The sequence below is a fragment of the Psittacula echo genome (genome assembly GCF_963264785.1).
Source record: "Psittacula echo genome assembly, chromosome: 4".
Taxonomy (NCBI): Eukaryota; Metazoa; Chordata; class Aves; order Psittaciformes; family Psittacidae; genus Psittacula; species Psittacula echo.
The window spans coordinates 103,335,391-103,350,541 of record NC_137738.1 but is presented as its reverse complement, the minus strand read 5'-3'; the positions used below and the strand labels follow the sequence as shown (position 1 = coordinate 103,350,541).

Here is a 15,151-nt window from a genome sequence, read left to right as displayed (position 1 = left end):
AAAAGCAGCAGTAAGACAAGCCACTCACTCTGCCCCAAGCTCTGTGCCAAGCAGCAGGTGTTGCCTCTCTGTGTGCGAATCCTCCAGCACTTCTCTTGAGGAGCAGCAAATACAAGGAGTGACCAATTACTACCTGCTGCAAGAGCTCCAGCTCCACAGCCCCAATGCAAACCCTGCTCTTCCAGCACAGGTCTGGCAAATGGGGCAGCTCCTCTCCAGCCACCCACCACAAGCAGGACAATGGTGGTTCAGTACAGCCAGCATCTTTCTCTGGAGCCCCACATCAGTTCTAAACCTACATCGAAATGAAAGCCATCTATGCTGCAGGCAAATCTAAACTACAATCCTTGCTCACATTAGAGAAGTACCTCTACAGAGCTAATAGCTCATTTTAGGAAATCTCAACAAGCAACACATGTATCATGAAATCCTTAATACATATGTTCTACCACTGAAGGAACATTTCCTTTGCACTGCCAGAAGGTTCTCTACAAAAACAACTTTCCCCTGCATGAAGAGCTGCATAGCAGAAAACAACTGGAAGGACAATAGCCTAGATTTCAGTTTTCAGTAGTACTTGTGCCTTCCAGTTGGCCTGCAAAAGGGCTGGGCAGAGCAGTACTCATAGCATCATTGAATGGTTTGGGTTGGAAAGGACCTCAAGATCATTTAGTTCCAACCCCCCTGCCATGGGCAGGGACACCCCACACTAGGTCACATCGCCTAAGCCTCACGGGAGAACAGGGGAAGGGGAGATGGCAGGATTGCTGTGCTTGCTTTTGCTCTTTTACTTCAGTTTCCACATACATCTCTTCTCAGAAACAGCCTCCTTCCTTTTCAAACTTAAAGCCTGATGTTCCCTTTATCCTGCCAAAGTCAACATAAACATTATCATATTGACTGTGACCATTCTGTCAACAAAAACCCAACACCTTGAAGTGAACCCCTTTTGCAGTCAAATAAAACCACTGTATTTTGCTGCAGTTCTCCTGGGAGTGAATAAAGAGCAGCAGATGTCTCCACCTTTGGAATATCAGTAGTGCTGAAACTTTGACAAAGGGGATGCTACAGTGCAGCCTGCTGTGTAGTGACTGGGGCTGAGCGCAGGGCTGGCGAGGCTCGAGCACGGGCAGCAGGTACGCTGCGGCAGCACTGCACGCAGCCTCCCGCAGCCGAGTTTGGGCACAACTAAGTGAAAATTAGTCTGCAGTGAGCTGTGGGTCACCGAGGACAGGCTGCTTCCAGCATCTAAGCCAAACAGCTTCAAAATAGACTTTGCGTTTCTAAGCTGCAGTGCAGTCTGCAGTGCAGTCCCCACTGGAAATGTACCCAAAGTCTTTGCACTCAACATTTTAATTCAGACATCAGGAAAAAAAAAAAGGAAAAATATAAAGGCAGTTTTAACTACAAGTAATGAAAAGGATTACAATTTCTGTAATGTCTCTGTAACCCCTTTGTTCTCTTTTATCTGTGTTCCTGGACCACACTTTCTAAATTCTGCAGCTTAAATCAGGCTCATCTAAGTCTAACCAAAGTCAATGGAAGGCATTCTGCTGATTTTATGGAAACCAAAACTTTGCTTTTTCATTGCTGCTGTCGTGAATAAGGATACAAGAGATCACTACAACTTGAACATCTGGCATAGTCTTATGTTGAACGTGGACCTGTCACTAAAAGACAGTTGCTCCAGGTACAAACTCATCTCAACACAGGTGTAATTCCCAAATTAAAACATGTATATATATTCTTAAGTAAGAAATAAGAAAAGAAAAGAAAAAGGAATAAGCAGACAAACATTTTACTACTTCAAAACACTACAGAAAACATGTTCCACTGCAGGCAAGGCTGCTCACCTGAGCCATTCCTCTGAACTAGTCGCTATTTCATATCTAAATCCAGTTTTAAACTGTTAAGAAAAAGCTTTTTAAATTAAGAAGAATCTCTTGCTGGCAACACAAAAGCATCTGTACAAAGTACACATGACAGCACCTGGTAACAAATTAACAGGGAAATAAACCCCATAATGATCTCTTGCAAATAAAAGTGGTTTTATTTCCAGATACTTCCATTAGCTTCAATGTTTGACTCAGAATTAAACAGCACAAGGATTCAAAATTTGACCTCCAATTAAATCCTTTTCTTCCCTGTTCCATTTTTTCAATACTAAGAACAATCAGATTAGGAACTAGCGTTGTCTGTATTTTGTCCTCTAAATAAACTGCTGGATATCACTGTATTATGCCTATGAGCTCTTTCAGATGATCTGTGAAAAGCATACTTAATATTCCTCTTTCAAACTTAATTTGCAGTGATTTTCTTGCAGCAATATGAGAATAAAAGAAGATGATAATTGATTTCAACAGTAAGCAATTACACACAATGACTGTTCTATAGCAATTGTCTAATCAAGAGCCCACCATATCAAGCCTTTGATTTAAGCTTTGCTTCTGAGGTATTCATAGGATATGCAAGATGCACAACTTTTTGTATTCTGTTATATTGCAGATGCACCAAAATCCTGGCTCCAAACTTTCAACCCTTCACAAAAAATTTATACTTGTACACATGATCTGGATCTGAAGGAAAGAAACAGCTTCTGTTCAACTGAGTAAAAATATGTGAGGACAAATATCAATAAATAACATCAGTGGCAAGGCTGACACTGGGCTAAAAATATCTCACCGAAAGTAACAACGAATGGTTTGTTATGAGTATGAAACATGCATATGCACAGATATCAGTTATATAACCCATTTCTTATATCATTAAAGAGTAAACACCAGTCTATTCTTTCAGCTTATGAAAACACAGCAAAAAGCAGACACATTTCCCATATTCCCCCCCCCCCCCAAATTAACAGATTTTTTTAACTGCGTGACTTTTACTACTGCAGCAGAACCTCATCTGCCTCCTTAGTCTGAATTGCTACATACAAATGCCTATTGCTCCCAAAGGCTTTTCTAAGAAGCATCTGTAACAAAAGAATTGTAGGCGCATACCTTAACCTCTTGGTTGGCAAAAACCTCCACATCAACCCCACAGGCAACCAGAGTGGAGACATCACAGTCCATGCTACGGGCTGGCATCCCCCTCTGTTGTACACAGAGTTAGGCAACCTCGCAGTTACGAATGATTAGAAGGAAAAAAACAAATCTTCAGTTCAGTATTGCAGTTGAACAGTCCAAGATCCTGTTTCAATGCTGACAAGAACTGCAAGCTTCCGACACAAGCTCTTTGCACTTAACTGAGTTGCTCCTTGCTCTTCCCCCGTACACCCACCAACTGAGCAGGCACAGCATAGTAACAGCGCTATTCCATCTCTCATGGCAATGACATCACCACAAAGACTGACATAAGCTAAATCTATTTTTTTCAACCCTTTTATCTCTAGGCAGCACAGCGGATCAAATTGAACATGATTATGTGCTAAATCTGAACTCGGACTAAATCAATTCAAGCAGCGTTCACTGGCAACTGAGTCATAGCTGTTGTTTCAGCTGAGTGCTTATGTTGGCAAAAAAGATTGCCTGACACTGAGAGGTCTGCTCTGAGTGTAAATTAACCCAGCATTTAGAGCCTCTAAGCTCAAGGTAATGTTTGTTATACTGTAAAACCTACAGCAGCTTACTAATAAAAAACCCTCAGAGAAACAAACAGCAAAACCCTTAGCATTCTGTTTTTAATAGCTCTAACTCCTCTTTTTTAGTAATGCATGCTTTATAACCCCACACGAGATCATCATAGTCCTATCATCAGGAGTGCTCAACATACTGCAAATGTGATCCCAGTGTTTAGATATACAAGTTGAACTGTGACTCATCTTCAGAAAGATCAGAGGCATATATGCGTGTGATTTGGAAGTCAACAGCCCTTCAAAGAACAGAACATGAAAATTTCCCTTGAAAACAGGACTTTGCACTAGGCAAACCTTTATACCATCTGTCCTTAGGGCTGCTCCTCCATGAAGGTAACAGTATTCAACCAAAAGAAACAGATTTTAGAAAGGGAAGATGGTTTACACCTGCTGACTCAGTGGTCTGTTTATTCTTTGCCATTTTATTTTTTCATGATAGAAATAAAATACCTACAAATTCAGGCCTTATAAAGTTGATCTTTATCCTGGGCTTCACTATTTTTCTCAGAAGCACAGAATCACAGAATGGTTTGGGTTGGAAGGGACCTTCAAGACCATCCAGTCCCTGCCCCCTGCAATGAGCAGGGACACCGTTCCCTAGACCAGGTTGCTCCAAGCCCTATCCAACCTGGCCTCGAACACTGCCAGGGACGAAGCAACCACAGCTTTTCTGGGCAACCTGTGCCAGTGTCTCACCACCTCTCCTCTTTCAGTTTAAAGTCATTCCCTCGTGTTCTATACCTGCAGGTCCTTGACAAAAATCCCTCTCCAGGTTTCTTGTTGGGCTCTTTAAGCACTGGAAGCTGCTCCAAAGTCTCCCTGGAGCCCTCTCTTCTTCAGACTGAACAAGCCCAGCTCTCTCAGCCTGTCTCCATAGCAGAGGTGCTCCAGCCCTGACGATCTCTGTGGCCTCCTCTGGACTTTCTCAAGCAGGTCCACATTCCTCTTGTGTTGGGGGCCCCAGAGCTCTAATGTTTCATTTTGTGATCCATAAATTACTTTCAATTGTTGCAGGCCTGGAGATGACATTTTTTCCTAAATCAGATTAACAGGTGGAATTAAAATATTTAACTATTGATACAAACCTAGCAGCATCACATAGCTCAATGTAAGAGACTGTTCTGCTCAACTCCGTTTCACTGACAGGTAACTGCAGCTTTTACCATGGTTCTGTGATGCTGCACATAGTTTGCTACTGATACTTTAACTAGGTTGCCTAAAACTATATCAGGTACATATGCTGAACTGTGGTCAGTTTGGGCTGCAAACTACCATACCCTTAATGAACTTCAAAATCAAGACACATGGAGAAAATATATAAATTCTTTGCATCAAAACTGTGCATTCAGACACCTAAAAGCAGAAGTGGCTCCAGATCAGACTCAAGCACCCAGCTTCTTTCCTTACCCTTTTTGCCAGCACTGTAAGTGTGGGGAATTCCAGATCAGGTGGTAACAGAACCACCTTTGTGGAGTAACCCACCCTTCACCCATGCGAGCTGGCAGTAGGGTTAGATGCTGATACAGAAAGGCTGAGATCTCTTATCAGAACATTCTTTTCCAAGTTCTATTAAATTAATTTCCCACTTTTTATCTTGCTTTTATAGTAGCCCCTGCAGCAGTGATCACAAACTAAGATCCAAAACCAGGACACAAACACATCCCAGCAATAATGATGTTACAAACCAAGAATATACCAGTCAACAGCCATGGACAGGGCAACAAGTTAATCAATATAGTTTATCATGATAATCAACTGTTTTGCACACCAGCAACTTAATCACTGTCAAGCTTTTTCATAAACCACAGGAAAAGAAAGAAATTTGAAGTTAACATTTTTGTGTACATTTAGAGGAACTTTTATTCCTATATTTGAATCACAGAATCCCTCATCATAAGGAACCTCAAAGATCATCTGGTGCAACCTTTCTAGGCAAAGTATGGCCCAGACTAGATGTCCCAGCATCCTGTCCAGCTGAATCTTTAAAGTGTCCAGTGTTGGGGAATCCATCGCTTCCCTGGGGAGATTATTCCAATGGTTGATTGTTCTCATTGTGAAAATTGTTCCTCTTGTGTCCAACCAGAGTCTCCTAAGGAGTAACTTGTGCCCATCACCCCTTGTCTTCTCCATGGGAGTCCTTGGAAAAAAGGGGAGTCTTCATCTTCTTTGTAGTCACTCTTTAAATACTGGAACATGGTGACAAGGTCTCCCCTGAGCCTTCTTTTCTCAAGGCTGATCAAACCCAGCTCTCTCAGCCTTTCCTCACAAAGCAGGCTTCCTAGTCCTTTGGTCAGCAATATCTGAGTATCGTATATACGTGATATTACAGGAAAAAAAAGCCCTAAAGATGCCTGACTGAAGTTCCAAGTGGGCAGGATTGGAAAAATCATGAGATTTTTCACAAGAAGTTAGTAAGCAGTTCTCAAAGACCTGGAAGGAATCGCTGAAAGCAAAGGCAAGTCACATATATCTGAGCCTAATGAAAGTTTTAGCAGAAATGGACCAAGAGGGTGAAAAGCTGAAACAAATGTCTGAAAAAGATCAAGAATGAGATGGTGGGGATCACTTAAGGTCTAGAACAGCACCTGAAGTTAAAGTGATGCTTGTCCTAAGTATGGTTTCATAGCAGTGATGGAAAGAGGATCTTACAGTACAGAGCTACACTGAACAGTTCCACAATAATTTATTTCCTTTTTTCATTTTTAAAACTGTCACCTATCAATTTCAATTGCCCATCTCCTTAACCTTCTTATGAAAACTGGTATGTGGTATGCGAACTGACCTGTTCCACATCATCATCATTCTTGCACGTCTACTTTCATCTTCAAAACAGAAACACTGCAATTTTCCCACTCTATCTGACTAAGGAAGCCGTACTGAGATCACAATTACTTTTCATTTCTTGTTTCTTCTTGCCTAAGCACAACCTATTTTTTCCCAAGCTCACTAGGGTATTTTAGTGAGCTCTTTACAGACACAACCTATTTGGCTTTTCTTCTTGAAAACAATGGTTAAATAGCAGAAGAACTCTACAGACTGTTTGTACTTCAACTTGTGTCTTTCAATATACATCATATTCTGTTTATTACTACTCATTTCTCATTTGAACTCAAGATATAATCCTACATGAGACTTTTTATCAGAGCACTCTACAATTCCGTATTGAGTCATCTAAGGTTAATAAGAATAATAATATCAGATAATAAGTTTTTCACTATGAGGGTGGTGAGGCACTGGCACAGGATTCCCAGAGAAGCTGTGGCTGCCCCATCCCTGGCAGTGTTCAAGGCCAGGCTGGACAGGGCTTCGAGCAACCTGGTCTAGTGAAAGGTGTCACTGCCCATGGCAGGGGGTTGGAACTGGATGATCTTGAAGGTTCCTTCCAACCCAAACCATTCTATGAATCTATGATAATTTAAAACTGATTAATATTGACTGCTTTCTCCAGATCATGAGACTTGGTTTTCAATCAAATTAAAAGAAAGATTCTTCTAAAAAATATCTCTGATCAGGTTCTATATGGTCTTGCTAAATTCAATTCACCCAATTTGGAAGGAAAAATAAAGCCATATTTCATGAATATTTTAAAGTATCACATTCAATAAACAGAAATTGCTATAGACACACATGCACTTCAACATACACATAGAAGAACTCTTTCAGTAGGTTCTCCAGATCACAAACTGCTGCAAATCACAGCTTTTGTACTAACATGGGCATAAGAAAGCCACAGACTTTCTGGCACATGCTAAGCCAGAGGATTTGTGGATGACATGTATACCTTAAGGCTTCACCTGGAAGTTAAAGGCTAGACAATATATGGAATATTAATACTGACAACTACAAGCCATTATTTTCCTTTCAAGAAAACAGTATACCTATTTCAAGAGGAATTATTTTAGGCTAGTTCTAGTATGCCCTGTGGACTGGTATACAGCAGCAGCCCAGCAGACACAGTCCTGGAGGTTTCCTTTGGTTTAGGTTCATCTGAAGGGAACCCACATACAGAGCACTCTGCGATGTGAGCCAAAGCACAGATGGTAGAAGGCCATTTTAGAAGAAAATTACCTGAACTAGAACGCTAATATAAGCGCATTCAAAAGTACATAACTCTACTGCTGTTCCCTACCAATTTTATATTGGGCTTGAGACTATGACCACTAGTTCTGAGACTGGAGAGAGAGCAGAGAGTTTTGAGCAGTCATTCAGAAGTTTCTCAATTCATTTCAGGTTTTGTCCACAGTAACAAATGTGCACAGAATTAAAAGGGCTCTATTCACTACGTATGAATATTTCAGGGGAGCAAATTTAAGAGCAATTGAGACCCACTTGTATATGTAGGCTGAGTATGGAAATACCAAGTTTTTACAGTGCTGTGTATAGCCATCAAGTAGGGTAGAACGCAGAATAATACTGATTAAACATAATTCTGGGTGGTATTCACTCTTGTTTCTTCACAAGAACTAAAGTAATCCCATAGCATCACTTGACTATCTGATGATAAACACTGACGATCATGTCTTATACTTGAATCAGCAATCCACTTCAAAAAGACAAAAAGTTCTCCATATCAGAAGGAAAATAAGTCAAGCTGTTCCAGCAAGGGACAATCTTGCATTCTGGATTTGTACAGTGTTTGGGATAACACAGTCGTAATGCATAACCTTTACCCTGGTGCACAGAGCTTTTGTTTTTCTACAGTGTTAATATAGTTGTAGCTGTGTCTCAGCTTGAGACATATAAATAGGACTACAGATTTGAGACTTTTCAAGCTCAATTGTCAAGTTATTTTAATGACTTGTGCAAAATCCTGACCCTCCTTTCGCAAGCAAAATACTGCTGACTTAGCCTTAGGGAAACTTCACTGTCTAGACCTCACAGTAACATCAGCTACGTTGTAAACAAAAATGTCAGCTGAATTCAGAAGCAAATGTGACATTTTTGTTCACTTGATGAAGCTTGTGCTCATCATTACTAGTAATAGAGGAATTATTTCTGTAGCAGCTCTGCTTGCAGGTGCAAACCATATTAAGGGGCTGTATACAAAAAGAACCCCCTCATCGATGACCCCTTGACACTTGAATGGAACACCATGAATGGCTTCAGATTATGCCCAACTCAATGTTTTTAATGATGAGCATCTTAATTGATCTCATTCAGCCAACTACACAAGTCAGAAGTATTTAAACCAGGCTCCCTTATACGCTTGTTGCTAGGAACACACTTTTACAAATATAATCCTACTTTCTAACAAGAATTATGGAGGATAAATACATCTAAAAACCCATAAAAACTTAGTAACATAAGAGACAGGCCTGAAAAAAGCCCAGGAAAAAAAAGTTCTTCCAATTTCTGTGTCTGCAGCAGAAGATAAGAAAGGCCAGACACACACATTCTTCAGGAACAAAGTTAGCTCCTTCAAAGAGGTCTTTCATAAAGACTTTAAAAGAGAATGGAGTATTGAAGACTGTGTAGGGTTCGGCTCAGCCACAGAAGGAAAAGGAACATGCACAACTATTTCTTTTCTTATGGCAGTGAGCATTGACTCATGCTCAAGTAGATTACCCTCAAAAGGACAGAAGTAACAGATAAACCCAGCAAGATGAACCCACAAGTAGTACATCAGACTGCTGGGCCAAGAACTGGGAACTGAGGGGAGGGAGGTCTTCTCATCTCTAGCCACCCTGCAGATTTTGTTCTACATTTATGAAAGGGTGAAGAATTAGCACTCTGAAGACACAATTCAGAGAGAGATGTCTGAATGCAAATGAGGGAGATCTGAAAACAAATGAGATAAAACAGATTACTTGATGCTATGAGCTAGCATTAACATACTAGATAAATACACTGTTACCTGGAAGTAACATTCCCCCTCTATATTCCTAAACAGAACTGTCATTAAACATTATGTTGTTAAATTATGCCCCTTTTCTTCAACAACGTTGTGAGGATTTTAACTCTTGGTGTATACCCTTTTTAACAGATGGAAAAGCCTGAGATTCCATTCATGTCCACTGGCAAACTCTCCAAGAGCGGAGTCAAAAGCTGAAACAATAGCGTGTTAAGCCAGAGGATGCCTATCTGCCCCAAATTACTTGTCCCTAGGTTCTAAATTACTATCAAAACTTCCTGAATTTTCAGAGGCCATAGGACACAGCAGTACCAAAGATACAAAATAAGGCACCTACAGCATCTGTGAACCACCCATCCCCAGAAAATGAACTATACATTAAATAAAATACTTTTCAGATAGAAAATTTAACAGCATTTATACTAAAGAAGGAACAATGGACTATCCAATAGCTACAAAAGCACTGACTTTTCCAAGTTGAGTTTGACCTCCAAAGCTGAAGTTTCTGTAAATTCTAAATTGGCAACAACTGTGGCAAAAAAGGACTTGGATTCACCCCTTCTCATTACAAATAATCAGTCCTGTGGTTTGAAGATTTTTAAAGACATAGAATTTTGGCCATAGTAAAACTTAGAATAACCCTAAATCAATAAATTCCTCATGCATGCAGAGAAAATCCCTAGCTGAACCATGCCTTGGCTGGCCTTGATTTTTTGGAAAGGTAACTTTTCTGCATGGTATAGATATTTTGTGTTTCTGCAGGCAATAACCTTCTGTCAGTCACACTTCTAGATCTCAGAATCTGAGGGTCCAAGAGTTATAAAATAAATCATAAACATTATGAAGGATTTCTCCCTCCTTTAATAAAGATAATATTAAGCACCTCAAAGACCCACATACGCTAATGTGAGAATACTTCAGCGCCTGAATAAATGACTATGTCATTTAGGCAACATCATTTTGCTGTCTCATTTAGCTACACACGAGTTTCAACTCTGAGTCAGAAGTGTTCCATTACTTTTAACGTAGCAGCATCATTCATAGTTGTTAGCTTCCAAGTATATGCGGGTAGGAGTGAGGGGGTAGAAATCAGTGCATGAGTCTTCTGTCTGCTGGAAGCAATTACAAATCATTCCCTGTGCCAGATCCACACAGGATAAGAACCATTTTGGTTCCCAACTACAGAACCCTCTCTCTTAAAATGAGCTCCCACAGTTCAGAAGTTAGGACATCCTTGATTCGTTTCGTGAACAGATGACCACCCGCAGAATACATAACACATGCAGGAATCCCTAATAAGAGAATGAGATTGTAACCCTGCAGTGTAAGCTAAATTTATTTGCGATCTATCTGCATAGTATCATAGACAAACTGAAACCTATGCAATTTTAAATTTAAAGAACTAAACACAGATCCCCACATCCTGGTATATACATTGCCATTATAAGCAACAGATTTGGGACTGAATTCCATTGCTTCAGCAAGGATAGCTAGTGCAACATGAGATGCCTTAGAGGATCCACGCATGGGGCTGACAAATGTGATAAAAGACCTCTGGAAGACTCTTCTCTTCTGAACCATCAGCCAGAGGCCCCAAGAGGTTCTTTAAGATATTTAATTAGCACTAATTCAGGCAACTGAATGCCTCTTATACATTCAATGGACTCTAGAGTGGAATTTTGCTGACCTGTCACTTGATGTGTAGTTTAACATGAGCTGCCTTGCCCTCTAAGCTCTGCTGATGGCTACAGAAACTTATATAGTGCATATGCACATATGTAAAAGATGACATTTAAATTTAACTGTTGATCTTTAACTGAATCCTACATGTAATGTTACCACTGTGCCTAAATCTTTTCAACAGCAAGGTAAGAATGGTGATACTTACCTACTATGTAGATGTAAAGCAATGTTAATGTCATGTATAAAACACATTTCTAATTAATAGATTCTTACGCTAGCCCAGTGCTCCGAGGGCTCCAAGAACCTCTTGAAATCTCAGGCACGTTCTCAGTTCACACCGGGAAGATGGAGATGTTCACAGGCTGGCACTGGAGCAAGATGCTGAAGAGATGGATTCAGTACCTCACAAACTACCTTTGTGACCTTGGATGAAGAACACACAGGAACACACATTGAAAACGCTCAGAGCCCTCGTGCTTTATTTGGATTTTAAGTGTAAGCTGGGCAAGACAGGTACTCTCCATTATTAAATGGTTTTCAATGGATAATGGTGCTTGGGATAGGTCTGTAATACTCCTGCCAAAAAAACCCTATGATTTACAGTTATCCATGAACTCTGTTAGCAGTTTCAAGATGTATTTTTAAATCATTTCCATGTACTCTCACTTGTCTCAGACTAGCAAGGGTATTTAACATGCCTGTACGTTTTCCTTGTCATTTCAGACACTTCATCACAGCAAAATGCCCTTGAAGGAAGAGCCTGGAATGCTCACCGCTGTGAGAGACCAACCTTATCTCTCAGCTGCAGCTCTGCACAGGACACACAGGTGAGAGATTTAATGGCTGTGCTGAGAGAAAACAGTGCTTACTGCCAAGCCAGCAAAAGCAGTCAAGTTCAAAGAAAAAAGAAAAAAAGGAGTAAAATGTCAAGCAGCATGCAGCCAGCAAATAATAAAGTGATGAATAATAGATTTCTTACGCAATTGCTATTTTATCCTGATATTACAGGGTAGGTATCTAGTTTGCTGCAACACTTTAAACCACATAGTCTCTTGATCTGTTAATTTCCTGATCCAACTGCAGACAAGGAAGAAAAAGTGTTCACACTTGAGATTTATCATATCCAAATACAAATTTTTGTCTTCATTACAGACAGAAGACACTGTCTTCTGTTTTGATAAATTCTTTGCTATGATTTTATTTATGTTCAAAGGACAGATTAAGATTAGGTAATAAGGGACCCAAAAGTCAGATACAAAGCTTCCCCAGTGGCTCTCAAGTAAAATGTTAAATCTGTTAACGAAGTTGTGGGGTTTTCCCCCCCCCACAGCATGTACCTTATGATTGGGAATAAAAAAAGAAAACTGGGTAGTTCTAAAATATCAGTGAACTTATAATTTATTTATAAAATTACTTTACCCAGGACTCTCTCCCCACAAGGCTGATTTCCTGATTTCACAAACAGAAGAAAGAGACCATGTTCAGCATACATGAAGATTAACAGAGCAGATTTAGTTTCTCCCTTCTCATCTCCCTGAAAACTGACTTATTTTCCCACCTAGAACTTGAGAAATGGTCATGTCATTGACCCAGACCAGGAAATGACCAAAACCACACTTCATTCTTCTATTTTGCACTCTCAGTTTACTCAGTATTTCAGTAGTTTTATGAAGTGTGATACAGCTCTAAACAGATATTAACTAAAATAAAAAGAGCTGGTTCCCATACAGTCATCTCACACATTAAGTATCAGTACCATGGTTTCAGAAGATGTGTATTTAATAAAGTCGTAAATAATTTAGTCATTCTGTATGTTGGTTCACTCAAAAAAAAAAAAAATAGGGGTATTACAATGCATTGTCAATATTCAATTGACAATAATTAAATATCAGATACATTAAAAATACGTGTGACAGAAAACTGATCTTATTTCAAAGCAGCCTATGTATATTTAAATGATCAGCTTCCATCTGAAACATGGAGCTGTGAACAATGCTGTTACACAAAGCGACGTATTTTTCTAGTAAAGGAACATTACAATGCAAAAATTCTAACTCATTCTAGTTTTTATAGTCTTCAGGAATAAAACCTTAAGTATTTCTGACCTGAAGTATACTCTGGCCAAACTAGAGCTACCACTATGATGCCAAATACAGCAAAAGCCCCCATGTCTACAAGTGCAGATTTCTCCCACTTTCAAAGAACAGTACCTGCAGTTACAGCAGGAAGCTAAATCTGCAAGAAATACTTCAAGTTTTTATGTAGAATCTACACCTTCCCCTTATACAGGGTATTACAGTTTATCACATAGCAGTAGACCACTTAATTTTCTCTTTAGTCAATTTAATTAGAACAATGTAAATAAGATATGCAAACAGATGTCAGCACTGAAGTACTCAAACCAATCAAACCATTAAGAGTTAATACAACAGCCTGCATTTTCATATAATGTACAGGATCCCAGTTCAGGGGGAAAAAAGGTCTCACTAAAAATCCCGCTGCTCTCCACCACCTTGCGCCCTCTGATGCAAGGCACTCCATACTGATGTTTACCACAAAATATGAACTGGAGATAGTATTAGTTTGCAGCTCACTATTGGTTTCACAACTTTCCTCTTTAAAGGGATCTTTTTCCTGGCAGCATAAAGCAAGTAGGGCTTGTAGAAAGGTGGTTGTTTCCTCATTGTTAAAAAGAGGGAAAAGTATTAATTTGTAATTTAGTATGTAACTTTGAAATAGTATTATATATAAATTTTAGCCATAGGCTGAGCTTTTACAGTCAGAACTTCATACCCTTCAACTTAAGATGGACAAGCAAAACTTGACTTCATTTCACTTGAGATATCACCAATTGTATTACAATTTCCTCAGGCCACAGAGATAAAATTAGGCTCAAGTATTGCAACACATAACAAGAGGCAACTTGGGTGTACCATCTTCTCTCAAAGAATCACTTGAAACTATTTTATTCCATGGCACTGGCTTCATCAACTTGAATGAGAAGAAAATCATGGTCCAATTATGTGCATAAGAGGAAAGTCACAACTTTAAGTTAGCTTGTAAAAGACTGCTAAAAAGTATTCTAGCATTGGATGATATTAAATGACAGCAACTACTTCTTATGGAAAGGCTATGCTCGGCAGCTAACAGATTTATTCCCACTCTAAATTACTAAGTGTATCTCTTTAGCATGTTTATGTTTCAGTGACACAAGGAAGCAACTGAAGACAGTCATAAGCCAAGAAACATTCCTGGAAGATAACAGAATTTGAACAAAAACCAATTTCTTATCTTTTGGACAAAGCAACTGAAAAAGTTACATGTTTCCTGTTCTGTCGATGTTCTTTCAGCATTTTAAAATATTATTGTAATGTCTGGTTGCTATTTACAAAATATTTTACATAAATCAATGAATGCAGCCAAATTTCTGAAGGGACATGTACCAGACCATATACAGTACGTAGATTTTAAAATAAGAACAAAGTCCCCAGTGAAACAATTCCTATATCAAGCAGCAGATTGTTTCAGGGCTCTCTGCCCATATTAGAGAATCCTAAGAGTAGTTCACTGAAGTTTCCAAGGCATCATATTCCCTGTAGTGATGGCCAGGGTATAAAATATTTGCACACAAATTTAAAGAGCATCCTGCTAACCACTTAAAGACACTCCCATCAGTCTAACATCTGAATATGAGCCAGGAAGCACAGCAGTTGTGAAACAGGCACAAGGTCCAGCCACAGTCTTACACACATTCCACCCGAGCACAAACATAAACCAAAGACATTAATTCATAAAGACACATACTCTGACATCTATAAAAATAGTCCCAGCTTGCTGCCCTGGTTCTGTAAAGATCATAGGATGGATTGGGCTGGAAGGGATCTTAAAGCTCAGCCGCTTCCAAGCCCCTGCTATGGGCAGGGAAACCTTTCACTAGATCAGGTTGTTCAAAGCCCCATCCAACCTGGTCTTAAACACTGCCA

At 39.6% G+C, this 15,151-nt stretch overlaps 1 protein-coding gene across 2 annotated transcripts in view; it reads right to left on the bottom strand.

Moving 5' to 3' along the window:
- The window catches only part of RCAN2 (regulator of calcineurin 2), a gene marked incomplete at both ends in the record, with an annotated part of 66,575 nt that overhangs the window by 34,003 nt on the left and 17,421 nt on the right, over positions 1-15,151 (bottom strand). The window contains one exon of one of the 2 annotated variants that reach the window (XM_080616790.1): positions 3,000-3,086. The exons of the other annotated variant lie outside the window; for it this stretch is intronic. Coding sequence (XP_080472916.1) covers positions 3,000-3,086 — 87 coding nt within the window. Of the gene's footprint in view, positions 1-2,999; positions 3,087-15,151 lie in introns of those variants that run through there. 2 annotated transcript variants of the gene reach the window in all.